The 16,521-nt window shown below is 46.9% G+C and overlaps 1 protein-coding gene across 1 annotated transcript in view; it reads left to right on the top strand.

Moving 5' to 3' along the window:
• The window catches only part of MED13 (mediator complex subunit 13), a 48,740-nt gene extending 33,653 nt beyond the window's left edge, over positions 1-15,087 (top strand). Inside the window, 19 exon segments of the mRNA XM_050321581.1 lie at positions 1,034-1,124; positions 1,301-1,515; positions 1,943-2,139; positions 3,309-3,705; positions 3,707-4,226; positions 5,635-5,802; positions 6,880-7,103; positions 7,627-7,816; positions 8,310-8,772; positions 9,407-9,626; positions 9,763-9,954; positions 10,088-10,311; positions 10,408-10,550; positions 10,763-10,921; positions 11,011-11,196; positions 11,325-11,473; positions 11,677-11,850; positions 12,953-13,053; positions 13,684-15,087. Coding sequence (XP_050177538.1) covers positions 1,034-1,124; positions 1,301-1,515; positions 1,943-2,139; positions 3,309-3,705; positions 3,707-4,226; positions 5,635-5,802; positions 6,880-7,103; positions 7,627-7,816; positions 8,310-8,772; positions 9,407-9,626; positions 9,763-9,954; positions 10,088-10,311; positions 10,408-10,550; positions 10,763-10,921; positions 11,011-11,196; positions 11,325-11,473; positions 11,677-11,850; positions 12,953-13,053; positions 13,684-13,816 — 4,146 coding nt within the window. The 3' untranslated portion in view covers positions 13,817-15,087.
• The last annotated feature ends 1,434 nt before the right edge of the window (positions 15,088-16,521 follow it).

The following is a 16,521-nucleotide window of genomic DNA, read 5'->3' as shown; positions in this document are numbered from 1 at the left end:
ATTCCTTTCTTTCCTCTCCTGGCATTTGCAGCAGGGCTTGCAGAACAGGCCTGTAAACAAGCGCTGTGGCTGTCGGTGGCAGCCGTTCTGTTCTCCCTGACTCACACAGCCAGAGTTGGGATGCAAACAACCTTTTGATCTTCTTTCCTCACAATCCACACAGTACATGCTGCTTGGATATACCTGTAGTTATGATTTTACGGATTCAGCAGGTCCTGGTGCTCTCTTTCCTGTTCTGTTGAACTGGTTAATGAAGGTAACACTGAAACAAAACAGCAACTCCTGAAAGAGAAAAGGCATTTAAACCTGTGGACACTGTGCCAAATAAGCTGCTTCACTGCAGCAGCTACTGTCTTGGAACAGTTTCTCTTGCAGTCTCTGATGGCTGTGAATCCATTATCTTTCTGGTTTCTATTTCAATACTGTTTGTAATCAGTTGTCTTTTCTGAACTGTGCTTTGCTCCTGCTTAATCCCAAATCCCCTTACCCAGACAAAGTGCCCATCAACTTTAATGGGAGCTGCAGCTGAGTAAGGGCTGAAGGATCTTAAAGCCATCAAAGGTCATCAGTATGCAAAGGAAGACTCTTATCTTCTGTAAACATGATAAAATACATCTCATGCTTTTAATTTCAAGTTTTTCTTCCCTGTGTCTCGTGGTCCAGGGTTTGTGTTTCTGTCTCTTGTGTTCCTGTTCATGTGGTAACACCAGTGACGTTATGGCTCTGGGAGTGTGTGTGGTTTGCTCTGGTGGACTGTGGGCAGCCCTATTTAGCTTTCTTTGGTGCCTGTTGATGTGCTGAGGGTTATTTTATAACTGGTCTTTCCCTTTAATGGCACCAGGACTTGATGGGAGAGCATTCTTTGGGTGACCAGCACTAAGTGTAACCCCAACCTCTGGCATTGGGCTCCTGATTTATTATTTTAATTTTTCTAAATATTATACAGAGTCTCAGCTGTGAAATTTCCTGTTAGCAGGAAACATGAACACATGTTTATGTCTGGAGTGATTTAATTCCCATCCTTCTCTCTTAGCCTGGATCCAAACGGACGGTGAACGGCGCTGACGACAAATCCAACTGCAAAGAGGCGAAAGCAGGAAATCTGGACCCTCTGTCATGCATAAGTAAGCTTTATTTGTGGTTTTTATTCCTAAAGAGAATGCTAGCTCTAACCATTGGACTCTAATACATTGTGGGAATTGGGAAATGTACCCTTCGTTTGCCCTTCTGGAATTTTGAGAGGTGGGAAACCCTTGGGAATGTTTTCATGCTCTAAAGTCGACTTGTGGTCTGAAATCAGGCACTGCAGATCTCCATAAGATGTACCCAACTCCTCCTTCGTTGGAACAGCACATCATGGGGTTTTCTCCCATGAACATGAACAACAAGGAGTATGGCAGCATGGACACTACACTTGGAGGAACAGTCCTGGAAGGGAACAGCTCCACTGTGGGAGCTCAGTTCAGGATCGAAGTGGACGAGGGTTTCTGCAGCCCCAAACCTGCTGAAATAAAGGTGGGCAGTGCTGATGGTCCTGATGATGAGTCTGGTGCAGTTCATTGCTTAGAGCTCAATAGGAATGCTGGGGAAATAAGTGCAATTTGTAACTCGTCCTGCTTTGTACTTGGGCAGTTAATAAATACACTTTGGAGTAAGTAGTTTATAGTGTGTTACCCCTTAAACTTCAAGGGTGAGTAATACCTAAAGAACCATCAGTAAACTGCAGAAATGCATTTCAGTCACTGCCTGCAGTGTTGTTTGTGTTGATGCATCGCCTGTGGGTGTCCATATGGTGTGCACATCTCAACTCTGTCCTACACCAAGGACAGGACTTTGCATGAAGGAGCCACTGCTTGAACTCGGTGCCATTTTATGCAGAAGCGTTTTAGTTGCTGAACTGCTGTGATTCCCACACTAATGCTGTCCCATGTCTCACTCCCAGGATTACTCTTATGTCTATAAACCTGAGAACTGTCAAGCTTTAGTGGGATGTTCCATGTTTGCACCCTTGAAGACACTTCCCAGCCAGTGTCTTCCTCCCATCAAACTGCCCGAGGAATGCATTTACCGCCAGAGCTGGACTGTGGGAAAGCTGGATCTGCTCCCTGCAGGCCCTGCCATGCCATTCATCAAAGATGGGTATGACCTGGGAAGGGCTGAGCTTTGGGATGTCATTTCCAAATATTCTTTGTTTTGGAAATCAGTAATGAGAGGTGTTTGTAGATACATCGTGTTTGTACAACTGACAGGAGTCCTTGGAAGGATCCTGATGGTTAAACCTGCTGGAAGAGATTCTTCCCAAATAGCTTCTTAACTGTACATACATTTTATTCCTTTAAAGGTTTCTTGGGGAAGCTTAATGGTGCAAGGCCAGGTTTAATAAGTAATGAAGATGGTAACAATCAAGATAAATGTAAACTTGGGACTTTGTTTTTGTGGTGGTGTAGTACAAGGGCTTGGTAGGTGGTGCTGCTGTTTCTTACATCATTTTCTCCAGTAGCAGCACTCTCAGCTGTGCTGGGATTAGGAAAACATTCCCTCTGGTTGGAAGCTGTGCCCAGTGTGATGTGCCCAGTGTGACTGTGCCTGCTCTCAGCACTGCAGGGGCATTCCTGTGCCCTGCAGTGGGTGGGGAGGGTCTTGCTGGCAGCTCTTCTTGAGGAAAATGTTCATTCCTTTTTCTCTTCCGCGTTAGTTGCTGGTGTAAATGGATTAGGCAACAAGGGTAATGGATAAAATGATAGGAATATGAAATCCTGGATTAAATACCGATGTTTTTTCTGTTAAGGTCATTCATAAGCAATGTTTCCAGGTCTCATTAGCCTTATAGGTCTTTGGAGATACTCAGCTGCTTAGGAAAGAAAATGTAAATGTTTCCAGGTGATACTTTCCTTGTGGATTCAGCTGAATTTGCTATTGATAGAGCTGCTGTATTTTCTCAGTGTGTGTCAACACACATGTAAATAAAAGATGAATAAAAAAGGTGTCCTTTAGACTCCACACAACCCCAGAATTTATAATTTATTCTGACCACACTTGTTTCCTGGGAGCTTTGTGCAAAGGAAAGGATGAGAGGAGGCAGGGAAAGATTCTTTAACAGTGCTGTCAGTGGGAGTCCTGCAAAGTCATTTAGAACAAATGCTCTTGAAGTTCCTCAGGGAGTGAAAAATCTTGCTGTGGATTATGAAAGACTATCTTAAAAAAGCAAATATTAATTAGGAAGGTCCTTCTTTAGAAATCTGAAGTCTTGGTCTTCAATCCCAGTGTGTTGTGCATTAACGCCTTGCCTTCTCCCTGTGGCCCTGCAGTGACGGGAGCGCTCTGGACCAGGAGTACGGCCCTGCCTACACCCCCCAGACCCACACTCCGTTCGGGATGCCCCCCAGCAGCGCCCCCCCCAGCAACAGCGGCGCTGGGATCCTCCCCTCTCCCTCCACCCCTCGCTTCCCGACTCCCAGGACGCCGCGGACGCCGCGGACGCCGCGCGGGGCGGGAGGGCCGGCGAGCGCCCAGGGCTCGGTGAAGTACGAGAACTCGGACCTGTACTCGCCAGCATCCACCCCCTCCACCTGCAGGCCCCTGAACTCCGTGGAACCCGCCACCGTGCCTTCCATCCCAGAGGCACACAGCCTGTACGTCAACCTCATCCTCTCTGAGTCCGTCATGAACCTCTTCAAGGACTGCAACTTCGACAGCTGCTGCATCTTGCGTCTGCAACATGAACATCAAAGGTGCCGACGTCGGAGTTTACATCCCCGACCCCACGCAGGAGGCCCAGTACAGGTGCACCTGCGGCTTCAGCGCCGTCATGAACAGGAAATTCGGCAACAGCTCCGGCCTGTTCCTGGAGGATGAGCTGGACATCCTGGGGCGGAACACGGAGTGCGGCAAAGAGGCGGAGAAGCGCTTCGAGGCTCTGCGGGCCACGGCCATCGAGCACGGCAGCGGGGGGCTGAAGGAGCCCGAGAAGCTGCCCGATGAGTTGATACTGTTGCTGCAGGATCAGTGCACCAACTTGTTCTCCCCCTTCGGAGCGGCGGATCAAGACTCCGTTCCCAAGGTTGGGGCCGCTCCCAGCGCGGTACGTGTGGAAGAAAGGGATTGTTGCAATGACTGCTACTTGGCCTTGGAACATGGACGGCAGTTCATGGACAATATGTCAGGAGGGAAAGTTGATGAAGCACTTGTGAAAACTACTTGCTTGCACCACTGGTCAAAAAGAAATGGTAAGTATTGAAAACAGCTTATTTTTTACTTGTCCGCTTGTTTTGGGGGGGATTTTTTTGGTTTTGGTTTTGGTTTTTTTCCAAGTTTTCTTTTTTGTGGTTTTCCTTTGTGAATATTGGATGCTTAAGGCTGTTTTTGCCACCTGCATGTTTGTGCAAACTTCTGTTCAGAATAACCAGTCCTTTTACCTTCTGTGCTGACACACCAAGCAGAGGGAGGCCTTGGTGTAGATCAGGTGTAAATTCCTAATGATATGAAGTGTAGCATCAGATCACTGGCACTGTCCACGGCACTTCCCTGGCTTTATCCTCCAAAGCAGCTCCTGGCTCTCCAGAGGCTCTGGACTGATGCCTGTAGGAAGTGGAGGGGTTCAAGTGGTGTCTGTATTGTCAAGGCCACAGTGGCAGAATTAACCAGCTCTGATTCACTTGGCTTCCCCCTCTCTTTAAGGGGAGGGGGCAGTGGGTTAATGGCATGTGTGATTAAAAACAGCATTGCTGTGGCCTTCACTGCGTGCTGGATCTGCCACAGATCCTTGGGCTTTTCCTTCTAGAGCCTTTCTCAAGGAATGCCCTTTGTTGTGTGTACTTAGATGCTTCTGGTGGTATTTTCCAGCAGCAGCTCCCCAGGGTTAGGGGTGAAGGATAAAGTTGTGGATCCCAGGGAGCTGCAGTTCACACTGGTGATGGGGATGAGGAGCTCAGAACACAACCAGGTTCATGTGGATCCCCAGGGGATTCACTGGGAAAGCCAAGGCTGTAGATAAATGGATGCTTTCAGGCCCCCAGGAGAAGACTGGGTGTTGCTGTGACCTCGGTGTTTGGGATAGAAAGCTGGAAGGATACTTTGAAACGGAAGGCTTGGAAATTGTAGCCACAGAACATTTGGTGGCAGGTTCTAAACTCTGTACCCAAAATGGCCCAGTGGTGGCTCAGGATGAAATGGGCTGAGGCTGCTGGAGCCTTCTCTGCAGTGAGCACTGGGTGGCAGTCTGCAAACCCGCCTGTGTTGGGAGGGAAAGCCGGGATTTAAGGATTCCACAACTTGTTTGGGATTGTTGTTGTTGGTTGGTTGATTAGTTGGTTTGGTTATTTGTTTTATTTTAGGGTGTTTTCCTTTACTTTAACTCATAAGATGGGAGCCTTTCAGTGGGGAAAAACTCCATGGGGAAAACAAAACACCAAAAATAGAGATGGATTTTTCTGAAGTGACTGGGAAGGGGAACGGGGAGAGCTGTAAATGAGCGTGTGCTCGACTTCACATCCTTTACATCCTCCGGCCCTGCGGTGCAGTTCAGACGAGAGCAACCTGCTGCAAATGTCTCTCGTGTCCCTAATTTGGGGGGTGTGGCTGGCTGGGGGGCTGTGCTGTGCCTGCAGAGGCCCCTGACGGTGTTTTTGCCCGCAGTGGTGGATGTGAGCATGCAGTGTTCCCAGGACATCCTGCGCATGCTGCTCTCGCTCCAGCCCGTCCTGCAGGACGCCATCCAGAAGAAGAGGACGGTCCGGTCCTGGGGGGTGCAGGGACCCCTCACGTGGCAGCAGTTCCACAAGATGGCTGGGAGAGGCTCCTACGGTAACGATTCCATGGAATTCTGTCCGCTCCAACCGCTCCATCCGCCACCGGAGCCCAGTGGCTGGTGCTGCTCAGCCTGTTGGAATTCTAACCAGCACTTGACCTTTCTTTGCACTAACGAGAGCTATTAGACAGGGGAGAATTCTGCTCTTTGGAAAAACACAAAATATTTATATTCCTTCAAACAGGCAATGAATTAAAGATGTGCATTTAAAATTTACAACTTGGCTTGCACTGTTTGTACACACCTGACACTTCATCCACTGAGATTGCAAAGGTGCTTTCAGTGTTAAAAGCTGAGTAGCTGCCCAGGGTTTTTTTACTCAAAGTTCTTTTATTTCAAAGAATTACCCCATTTTAATTGCCCTAAAAATAGAGTAGTTAAAAATACTGGGTTTGAAATGCTCAGAAAGGTGTGGTTTATTGCTCAGTAGCTTCAGGAGTGGCCAAGATCTGAGGTTATCCAGTGTGTTGTCTCTGATGAATGTTTGGAGTGGCCAACACATGATGCACCTTTCCAGATAAAGGTGAATTTTGTGCACTCAGGTTTAATGACTTCATTAGCATATGGGATTGATTTACCACTGTGCACAGGAGTGACCTTTCACCAGCAGATCTTCCTGAGCTATATTTAGAACATGGCAATTACACATTTACAGTACATGGAAATGCACCTTCTTAAGTTTGTTTCCTCCTCTGGCCCTTTATTTATCTGCTTAAAATATTTACATTTGTCCCCCATCTTTGGTCCCTGATTGCTTTGGCTCTGTGGGAAAGGCTTCCTGGCCAGTCCAGCTCTGTTCCTGATTGTCTGGGAATTAACAGAACTATCAAACACTGTGGGACAACTTCTCGAGGCCCTCAGAGCTGTCTCATAATAATGAGCTGATGCTTTTTTGCAGAGGGTTGGATCCTCCACTTTGGAGCTGTTAAACTGAGAACTATTCCACTGATTATCAGAGCCCTTTCCTGGGAGTGCTGGGAATTAGAGGCAGTGCTGTCCATGTTTCCTAGAAGCAGGGTGTTCATTTTAAGCCTTCTGCTTAATGTACTGGAAAACGTGTCTTGCTTTTCCAGGAACGGACGAGTCCCCGGAACCACTGCCAATCCCGACGTTTTTGCTGGGATACGATTACGATTTCCTGGTGCTGTCTCCGTTCGCTCTGCCCTACTGGGAGAGGCTGATGCTGGAGCCCTATGGATCCCAGAGGGACGTTGCCTACGTCGTGGTGTGCCCGGAGAACGAGGCTCTGCTCAACGGAGCCAAGAGCTTCTTCCGGGATCTCACTGCCATCTACGAGGTACGGGCAGGGTGGCGCTTGCAGGGGAATGGATTTGTGAAAGGCTGTTCCTAATACGTGTCATAAGGGCTTATCAGGCTTGTGTGAGCCCGTAGAGCGCTGCACACAATGCTATCTGGGAAAGCTGCTCGGGAGGATTTGGGGAATGGGCACTGGGAAGATAAGGGCTGTCTGTGCTGCTGCCGATGAGTCCTCACCCGCCAAACGCCACTTGCTGGCCAACCCCTGTATTGCCACCCTAATTGTTTCACCTCCATTTAATTCACTAATTACGTGCTTGGATTGTGGGAAAGGTTACAGTAGAGGGTGTCTCAACCTGCCTGTTTGCATTCGGGAACACACCGAAAATAAATCATTAAAGCTCATTACGATATTTCACGGGGCTGTAATTTCAGAGCTAAAATTTCCTTTGGAATACTGGAACTAAACTGGCAGGTCTCTGCCTTTCTGATATATCTTCCGTGGGGTATTTAAAATTGTTGAGGCTGAGCAGCTCCTGATGTCCCATTTCCCCTGTGTGCAGTCCTGCAGGCTGGGGCAGCACAGGCCCATCTGCAAGCTGCTGCCCGATGGCATCATGAGGGTCGGCCCCACGGCCTCCAAGAAGCTCTCGGAGAAGCTGGTCACGGAGTGGTTCTCCCAGACAGCCAATGCCAACAACGAAGCCTTCTCCAAACTCAAACTCTACGCTCAAGTTTGCAGATATGAGCTGGGTAGGACTTGGTTTTCAGTGTTTCTTATCTCATGCTGTTACCACTTACTCTGTTCTAACAGAGGAGAAGACACCACTGCTTCTTGTCCTGCTGATTGGTCTGGTTTTTCAGTTTTCTGGTTTTAAGCTCGGAAGGGGAGAATCCAACCCCCTGTATTTCAGTGTGTGCTAAAATGGTCTCATCCAACAGGGAATGCCACTGTTGATGCTGACAGGGGTTTTGGTTGTCTTCGTGTTTTGGGGCCTTGGATTCTAAAGCAGTGATTTCCAGCAATTCAGCATGGCTGGGAACAAAATTATTTTAAAAATAGATTTCTGGATATTTCTGAAAGATTCTTGTGAAAATGGTAGAATTTGTAAATTGAATACAGGTGTTTGAATTTGGGAGGTAAAACATATGCTCGAGGTTTGCTCTCTGTTTGGTACATCTGTAGATTTACATAAGCTTTAAAACAGCTCCAATATAAATTTAATGCCTTTTTTTCTGCTTTTAGGTCCTTACCTTGCTTCTCAGCCCTTGGACAACTCTTTACTCTCCCAAACCAACCTGGTCCCTCCTTGCAGCCAGCCGGGCTCTGCTCTGCCCCCCGTGCCAGCCAGCGCCGGGAATCCCAACCCTCCGGCGTCGGCTCCCGCAGCCGCCACCAGCAGCACCATCACAGTGACATCCAACAGTGCCATGTCCTCTGCAGTCACCACAGCCAATTCCACGCTGACCACCACTGCCCCCTCGTCGTCCTCTGGCAGCCTGGCCGGTGGCATCGCCCCCAGCAAGCCCTCCTCCTTCCCCCCGTTCAGCGCCCTGAGCGGCGGCGCCGCGGCCGCGCTGCCCGCCCAGGCTGCGCCGGGGCAGAACGGGCAGGCGGGGGGGCAGCAGCAGCAGCCACTGCAGGCAGCAGCCATGGCTGGGGACGCTGCTGCAGCTCCGGCACAGACACATCCCGAGGTTTCCGAAAGGTACGGAGCTGTACGGAGAGCCCCGCGGCTCAGCTCGGGCCGACCTGTTAATGCACCCTCGTCCCCTTCATGAAATTCCTGCATTTATTTTTTAGTCACCGGGCTGCTTTTTAGGGAGATTGACATCCAGGGATGGTGGAGCTGAACTTTCTGGCTCCACTTGTAGCTGCAGTTCTAATTGTATCTGTGTCTGCTGTGGTACAGAAATAAACTGTCTTTTTGTTTGCTTCTCTCTCCAAAGAGAGAAAATTCCCCAAAGTACTCACTCCAGTATTTTAAAGGGCTGGGGAGTGGGGGAGAAACAGATAATTGGCACTTAGAGTTCTGTTTTCTGTAATCAAAGTTGTAGTAGTGAGTACAGCTCTTACTGACAGACTGGCCTTGCAGATATTCTCGTTCCCCAGTTCAGCGACAGTTGAGCTGCTGTAATAAAAAAGGCTAAAGGAAAGACAAGAGATTCAGAGTTACTCAAAAGCTCCCAGAGAGAAATGAACTAAAAATGCTGTTTCTTGCATCACAATTGACTTGAAGGCCTTTCTGATTAATATTTGACAATATGATCTTAGTTTTAAGGTAAAACCAAATCTTTATAATACTCAGCTTTTTGTAACTGGCTTCGAACTTCCCTTTGCAGCACTATGGATCGTGATAAAGTCGGAGTCCCCACAGATGGAGATTCACATGCTATCACTTACCCACCTGCAATTGTAGTTTACATCATTGATCCTTTCACATATGAAAAAAAGGATGAGAACAGCAGCTCATCCAGTTTGTGGACACTTGGACTTCTGCGCTGCTTCCTCGAGATGGTTCAGGTTCTTCCTCCCAACATCAAGAACATCATTTCTGTGCAGGTGAGCCAGCACGAGTTGAGAACCAGAGACATCTGATTCCCGAGTAAAATTCAAAGAGCAGCTTACCCAAACTCTGTTCAAAAGCCATTTAATGATGCCATGGTGTTTTATTTTGCTCTCCTCCAATCTGTTGCAGATTGTCCCGTGTCAGTACCTGCTCCAGCCCGTGAAACACGAAGACCGGCAGATTTACACCCAGCATTTAAAATCTTTGGCATTCTCAGCTTTCACTCAGTGTCGGAGGCCTCTCCCAACTTCCACCAACGTGAAAACCTTGACTGGCTTTGGCCCGGGTTTAGCCATGGAAACTGCCCTCAAGAGCCCTGATGTGAGTGTTGTTGAGGGTTTGTGTGCAGATGGATGTGGCAGAGAGGTCCCTGTTGGTTAAACATGTAACTGAGTAGAGCTGTTAGCAGGAATTGCTGCCCAAAACTTCCCTGTCTGTTCTGTCACCCCTGCAGAGACCTGAGTGTATCCGGCTCTACACCCCTCCCTTCATACTGGCCCCAGTAAAGGACAAGCAGACAGAACTGGGAGAAACCTTTGGAGAAGCTGGCCAGAAGTACAACGTGCTTTTTGTGGGCTACTGTTTGTCCCACGATCAGAGATGGCTCCTTGCATCCTGCACAGACCTCTATGGGGAGCAGTTAGAAACCTGCATCATCAACATCGACGTCCCCAACAGGTGAGAACCAAACTGGCCAGTTCCTGAGTTCCAAATGTGGCGATAAAGACTTGTTGCAGGTGGGTTTGAGCTTTGTTTTCCCTTTCTCAATTGTAGAGCTCGCAGGAAAAAGGGTTCTGCCCGCAGGCTTGGCCTTCAGAAACTCTGGGAATGGTGCCTGGGACTTGTGCAGATGAGCTCTTTGCCATGGAGAGTCGTAATAGGCCGCTTAGGAAGAATAGGACACGGGGAATTAAAAGGTAATATTAGCCTTTTTTAGAGTCTGAAACTTAATTTGAAGCTTGAATTTTTCAATAACATCAAGTGTCTGTCCCTGTTCCTGGAAGAAAACTGAGATAGTTTTGGAGCTCCTTTGTATGTTCTCTATTAACAGATGTACAGTTTGTAAAATACAAGTCTGTGTTCCGCAGCAAGAGCTGTTCTAGACAAACCTGTGTCCTTGTCCCCTCAGACTGGAGCTGTTTGCTGAGCCGCCGGAACCTGCAGTCCCTGAGCAAGAGGCTCAAAGACATGTGCAGGATGTGCGGGATCTCCGCTGCAGACTCTCCCAGCATCCTCAGTGCTTGCTTGGTGGCCATGGAACCCCAGGGATCCTTCATTATCATGCCAGGTACCGGGGAGCGCTCTCTCTCTCTCTGGCACAGGAGCTGCTGGTGCAGGGTTTGAAGAACTGAGGCAACACTTGGTCTGTCCCCACAGATTCGGTGTCGACGGGCTCGGTGTTCGGGCGCAGCACCACCCTGAACATGCAGACGTCCCAGCTGAACACCCCCCAGGACACGTCCTGCACCCACATCCTGGTGTTCCCCACGTCTGCCTCTGTGCAAGTGGCATCCTCAACTTACACCACTGAGAACCTGGACCTGGCCTTCAACACAAACAATGGTTCGTGCGTTGGGTTTTCTCTGATGAACCGTTTCCATTGCTATGGAAGGTCACTGATTTCAGAGTGCATTGTTGTTTCCTGTGTGTAGGGACACTGTAGCAACTCACTGCTCTTGTTCTTTTTCAAGATGGAGCAGATGGAATGGGAATCTTTGACTTGTTAGACACTGGAGATGATCTTGATCCCGATATTATAAATATTCTTCCTGCATCCCCTGGTGGATCCCCTGTGCATTCTCCAGGGTCCCACTACCCCCACGGAGGTGATATGGGCAAGGTAACTATTGCAGTAACTGCAGCTGCATGTGTGTTTTGTCTGCTTCTTCTCCATCTGCTCACTTCCTTTTGTGGAATGAAAAGCTGTGAATCCCTTGGATTGTCATGTATGGCTATTCCAAGATGCTTTGTGTTCCAAAAGCTACCGGTAATTTCTGCCAAGTTGTGCTCTCCTGACAGGGTCCCTTCGCCATTGTGTTGCAGGGTCAAGGCACAGACCGATTGCTGTCCACAGAATCCCATGATGAAGTCACCAACATTCTGCAGCAGCCACTGGCCCTCGGCTATTTTGTGTCAACTGCCAAAGCAGGTCCATTGCCTGACTGGTTTTGGTCAGCGTGTCCTCAAGCACAAAATCAGTGTCCCTTGTTCCTTAAGGTACCGTTCAGCCGCTGTCCTGCAGGGATCAGAGCTGGGAACACCGGTGTTCCCAACAGAGCCACTGCTTGGCTCTTGGGATAGCTCTGCTTTTGCTTCAGGAGGGGTTGGATGTGAAATTCTTGAGATTTGGCTTTTTATCTTCACTTTTTTTTTTTGTTTTTTTTGAGGGAAGAAAAATGAGTGGTGGAGGTGGCAAATGTTGTGGAGGGTCTGGTTTGCTCGTGGTTTCCTGCAGGGTTTTGTAAGGACAGGTTGAGTTGGTGGACAGAGCTCTGGTTAAGGCTGGGCTCCCGTGGGAAGTGCTGGTACAGAGGGAGGTGCACGAGTGCAATGTCATTATCTCATTTGCACTGGGTAAAAAAAGTAATAAATGAATCTCTTTCTGTATTGCACAAAGCATAAAAGCTGGTTTTTCCACACTGGCTGTTGCCAAGTTATAGCCATTGTATTGTGTGTGGGGATTGTCTGAACCCCTCATCTTTTTATGGCACAATCAGGACATCCTTGGCACACTGGAGGCCATACATGGGTATACAGAGAAACTTTCTGCATTACCATTGTTCACATCTGACACAAATCAGCATCTCTAATACTCTGCTTTGTTTTCTAATGATACAGATACATCTTCTGCAGCCTGGTTTGTGTCTGGATTAGCAGTTCTCTTGGCCTAAGCTCAGCTGTGGCTTTGGTGTAGGATGTTATTTTGAAGAGGGGATTTATTATTTACACTAAGCAGTTGTATATATGACGTATAAATAGACCAGCCCCGTGGAAAGCAACTGAATTTCCAAGTCTGTATTACCACACATCTTGGGCCACTTGAGTTGCTTTTTAACTACTCACTTAATGCAGCAAAGGGATTAAAAAAATCAAACTTAAAATATGTTGCACTATGGTTTTAGGAGAGATCTGTGTGAGAGAATATCAAGGAACCCTTTCTATACTGCTAATTCCTTGTTGATGGCTTAAGGATAAGATTTGGTTTGGCTTGTGTGTCAGAGAGAAGGTGACTGCAAGGTACAGGCCAACAGTGTGGGGGGAGGAAAATACAGTGTAGTTGAACGAGGCAGTAACTTCTGGTTTCCTCCTTCCCTCTCAGGCCTCTTTGCACCTCCACGTGCCTTCAGTGCAATCAGACGAGCTACTCCACAGTAAACACTCCCATCCACTTGATTCTAATCAAACTTCTGATGTGCTCAGGTATGTACAGTGGATCACCTGCAGAAACAGGGTGCCTTCCATCTGAGTGCTGCTCAGGGAAGCTCCAGGGCTCTCTGCCCTGTTGGTAGTTTGTTTGTGCTGCTGATATCTTGAGTGCATCCCAGAGACAGAGAAATCGCTGTGCTTCAAGTGATGAGGTGTCACAGAACAGTGGAATTAAAGCCCTTCTTGAACCAGTCAGTGTTGGGTACAGCTGAAAATGTCTGAAAGACAATGAATTGCTCAAATAGTTTGATGTCTAACACAGAAGACAGGAATAGTTGAGCCAGAATCTTGTGGGACATCTGAAATGCTGAAGGAAGGAGCCCAGCCTCACGTAAACAAAATGGGACACTTGTTGAGAAAACAGCAGGTTTTTCTCCTTTGTATTTTTTTAATATACGAACCTCTTGACGTGAATTAAGCAGAGACAATTACAATGGCAGCTTTCCACTGAAAGCAAGGTTAGCTTTGAGCTGCTGGTAATAATTGGGAAGACATGTTATTTCAGGATGTTGGCAATCCTGTGTGATGTTTTTAGTGCCAAAGAAGCTGGATTATAGTAAATTAGGGCTGGGAAATCCTGAGGAGAGACTCTGTTGGGCTGACAGCAGATTGTTTGTCTTTCAGGTTTGTTCTGGAACAGTACAATGCACTCTCCTGGCTAACCTGTGATCCTGCAACCCAGGACAGACGGTCATGTCTCCCAATTCATTTTGTGGTGCTGAATCAGTTGTATAACTTTATCATGAATATGCTGTGATCTTCATCTGAATTTTGCAAGACAAAAATGAGGAAAAGGGATATTTCACTGCAGGACTAAGTTATAATTCTTCTCGGTGCAAGGTGTTTGTGATGGGGTATGAATCTTGTTACTTCCAGCAAATATTGTTTTGACTTGTGAGAGGGGCAGCCACCGCCCTGCAGTCTGTGAGTCACTGACTATGGGGGACGCTTCAGGATGATGAGCAGAAAGTGTATTATAACATTTTTAGTAGCAAAATTAACCATTTTTCCCCGGCCACAGTATTTGTGAAGAGTAATGAGCCATAGTACCCAGTCATGGTTAACCAATTTGAAAAGCATGGAGATGAGAAGAAACGTGAGGAACAATTAAGTTTCAACCTATGGCTTCAGAACATCAAGATGTTCTTTTATTGGATTATAGTACTTAGTATTCAAAAATGCCTGCATCTCTTATTTATTGTAAGTTTTTAAATGTATAAATTGTCTTATATTTCTTAACCTCTTTTATAAAAATTTTCCTAGAAGGTTTATACTGCCTTCTTGCTTTAAAGCAATTGGTCTAAAATATATGTAATCGTCTTAATTAAAAGTTGCAGTAGGTTGCTTTTAGAGTATTATTTTTTTGTAAGGGGTGGGTGGGGACAGTAAATTTGTATTGTCTTGATGTACAGTTTAATGGGGATAGAGGGGTTAATGTCCATACCATTGTGTGTGGGGGATTTACAGCTAAGCTGTAGTTGCAGAGTACATGTACAGTAATGAAGTTCACTGTGTTTATATAAATTGAAAAGGTACCGGGTCTTACAGCATTTTATATCACACCTTTCCAGAGTAACAATGGCAATATATAAGTGATATTGTAGGTGGTTTAACTTGTAGTGAGAATAAAACGAATAAACTCTTCATCTGAAGTTTGTGTTATGGTTCAGGGCTGTGGCTAGATTCTCAGATCCACTTCCAGCACACAGGTTTTAACACTGCAGGAATATCCGTTGTGCATCCCTGTTCCCTGGGTGTTCCTGGCACTGTGCTCACTGCACTGGTTGCTTCCACATTTGGGATAAACTGCGAATCCGGGGCGGAACCCTCGGGAAACTCTGCCCTCATCCAAAGTCTCCTGGGAGGCTGAGATTTAGCCCAGCTCTAGCCATTCCACAAATGCAAAAATAGTCAATCTTGACTTTAAGATTGGTGTGTGTTGAACTAAAATGTGGTGTATATAGATTCTCAGTGAATTCTGGTATTCAGATTTTATTCCACTAGTAAAAAAACAGCACGAAACCCTGACCATTTTCCTTTTCCATGTACTTTTGGCACTGTGGGGAAGGTCCCAGGTATCAGTGTCTGGCCTTCCCCACGTTTTCAGGCTCTGGCTGGGGCACGTGCCAAGGAGGCTTTGCCCTCTCCAAGGAAGGGACTGACAAACCACAAGGCTTTCCTAAACGTCTCCCTCCAGCTACAGCCACCATTTTTTCTCAGTAGTTTCCTTCCTTTTTCCTAGCACATGCCAAATGTCTGATGCTGCTCTAAAATAGCCCCTACGGGTGCTGAAGAGCAGCTGCAGATGCTTTTTCTGGGTTCCTTATCTGACTGCCAGATGAAAAACTGAACTCCTGCAGCGCTCCCGGGAGCCTGTCACGATAACCCGTGTCCTGGGTCTTAATACTGTCTGTCTCTGGTTTAAACCTGTAAAGGAGCCAAGTTTTAAGATCCATTTGTGCACCTGCTGTTAATCCTCTACAAGGAAGAATTTGCTTGCGTTTTACCAAACTTCCTGTGCTCACGAAAACTCTCGTTCCGTAAATGCCAAACCCCTGCCTGGGCTGCGTTTTCCGTCGGAACGGTCTCCCTGAATCGTGTACATACAATGCCAGCGGCTTTCTGGGTTTTGTATAAAGAAGTTGTACAATTGCTGATGAGAATTTTCAGTCGTTTCTTCAGAACAACACGAGTGCAATCACAAGTTTAGCCTATTTTGATAAACAAGAGTTCCAAACTGGGTCTGTCCATGACTTTATCTCGGTAACGCACCGCAGATTAAACGGCACATTATTGTCTTACAGAAGGTCTTTTCTCATTTGGCTGAGATTTTTGGAAGTGGAAAAGTGCTCCTAAAACTGGAATTTTCCAAGTGTGTGTCCTTTTTTTTTTTTTTTCTTTTCTTCTTTTGAGCTTTGTTGCTAAGTGGTCATTTTTAACCCTGGCTCGGTTAACCAAGTTCCAAGGGCTGGGTTCTGGTGTGGCTTTGTTTGTGTTAAAGCTGACTTGTATTCCCAAAGGTAAGTGATTCAGCTTCCTGAACGTTGGTGTAACTGTACTCTGTTACCTGGACCAGCCTTCCCTGTGAAACTCTCCTAACTGTGAAAGCTGCCACTTTCCCACTCCCCACCTCGAATGCAATTAAAGTAAATGATAATATTATAACCACTATAAGAGATCAGAAGGGCCATTTCTGGAGTGATAGTCCCTGCCGGCACTGTACATATCGAACCTGCCAGCACCGTGGAGCCAACTACTATACTGGGCATATTTTGTTGTTAGCTACTTTCACTTAACTATTTTAAGTGCACATAATAGCTGGTGTGTAAATAAAATTGTCACAATCCAGTAACTCGGGTTGTTTAGCAAGTACAAGCTTAAACAGTTGAAAATTTCAGCTACAGCTTTTCGAAATGGTCTTGCAAGAAAATGTTCCTGGCGGTGCTTTAAGTAGCTGTGGAG

Source organism: Myiozetetes cayanensis, unplaced genomic scaffold (assembly GCF_022539395.1).
Source record: "Myiozetetes cayanensis isolate MyiCay16 unplaced genomic scaffold, myiCay2020 scf27, whole genome shotgun sequence".
Lineage (NCBI taxonomy): Eukaryota > Metazoa > Chordata > Aves > Passeriformes > Tyrannidae > Myiozetetes > Myiozetetes cayanensis.
This window is presented reverse-complemented; position numbering and strand designations above follow the sequence as displayed.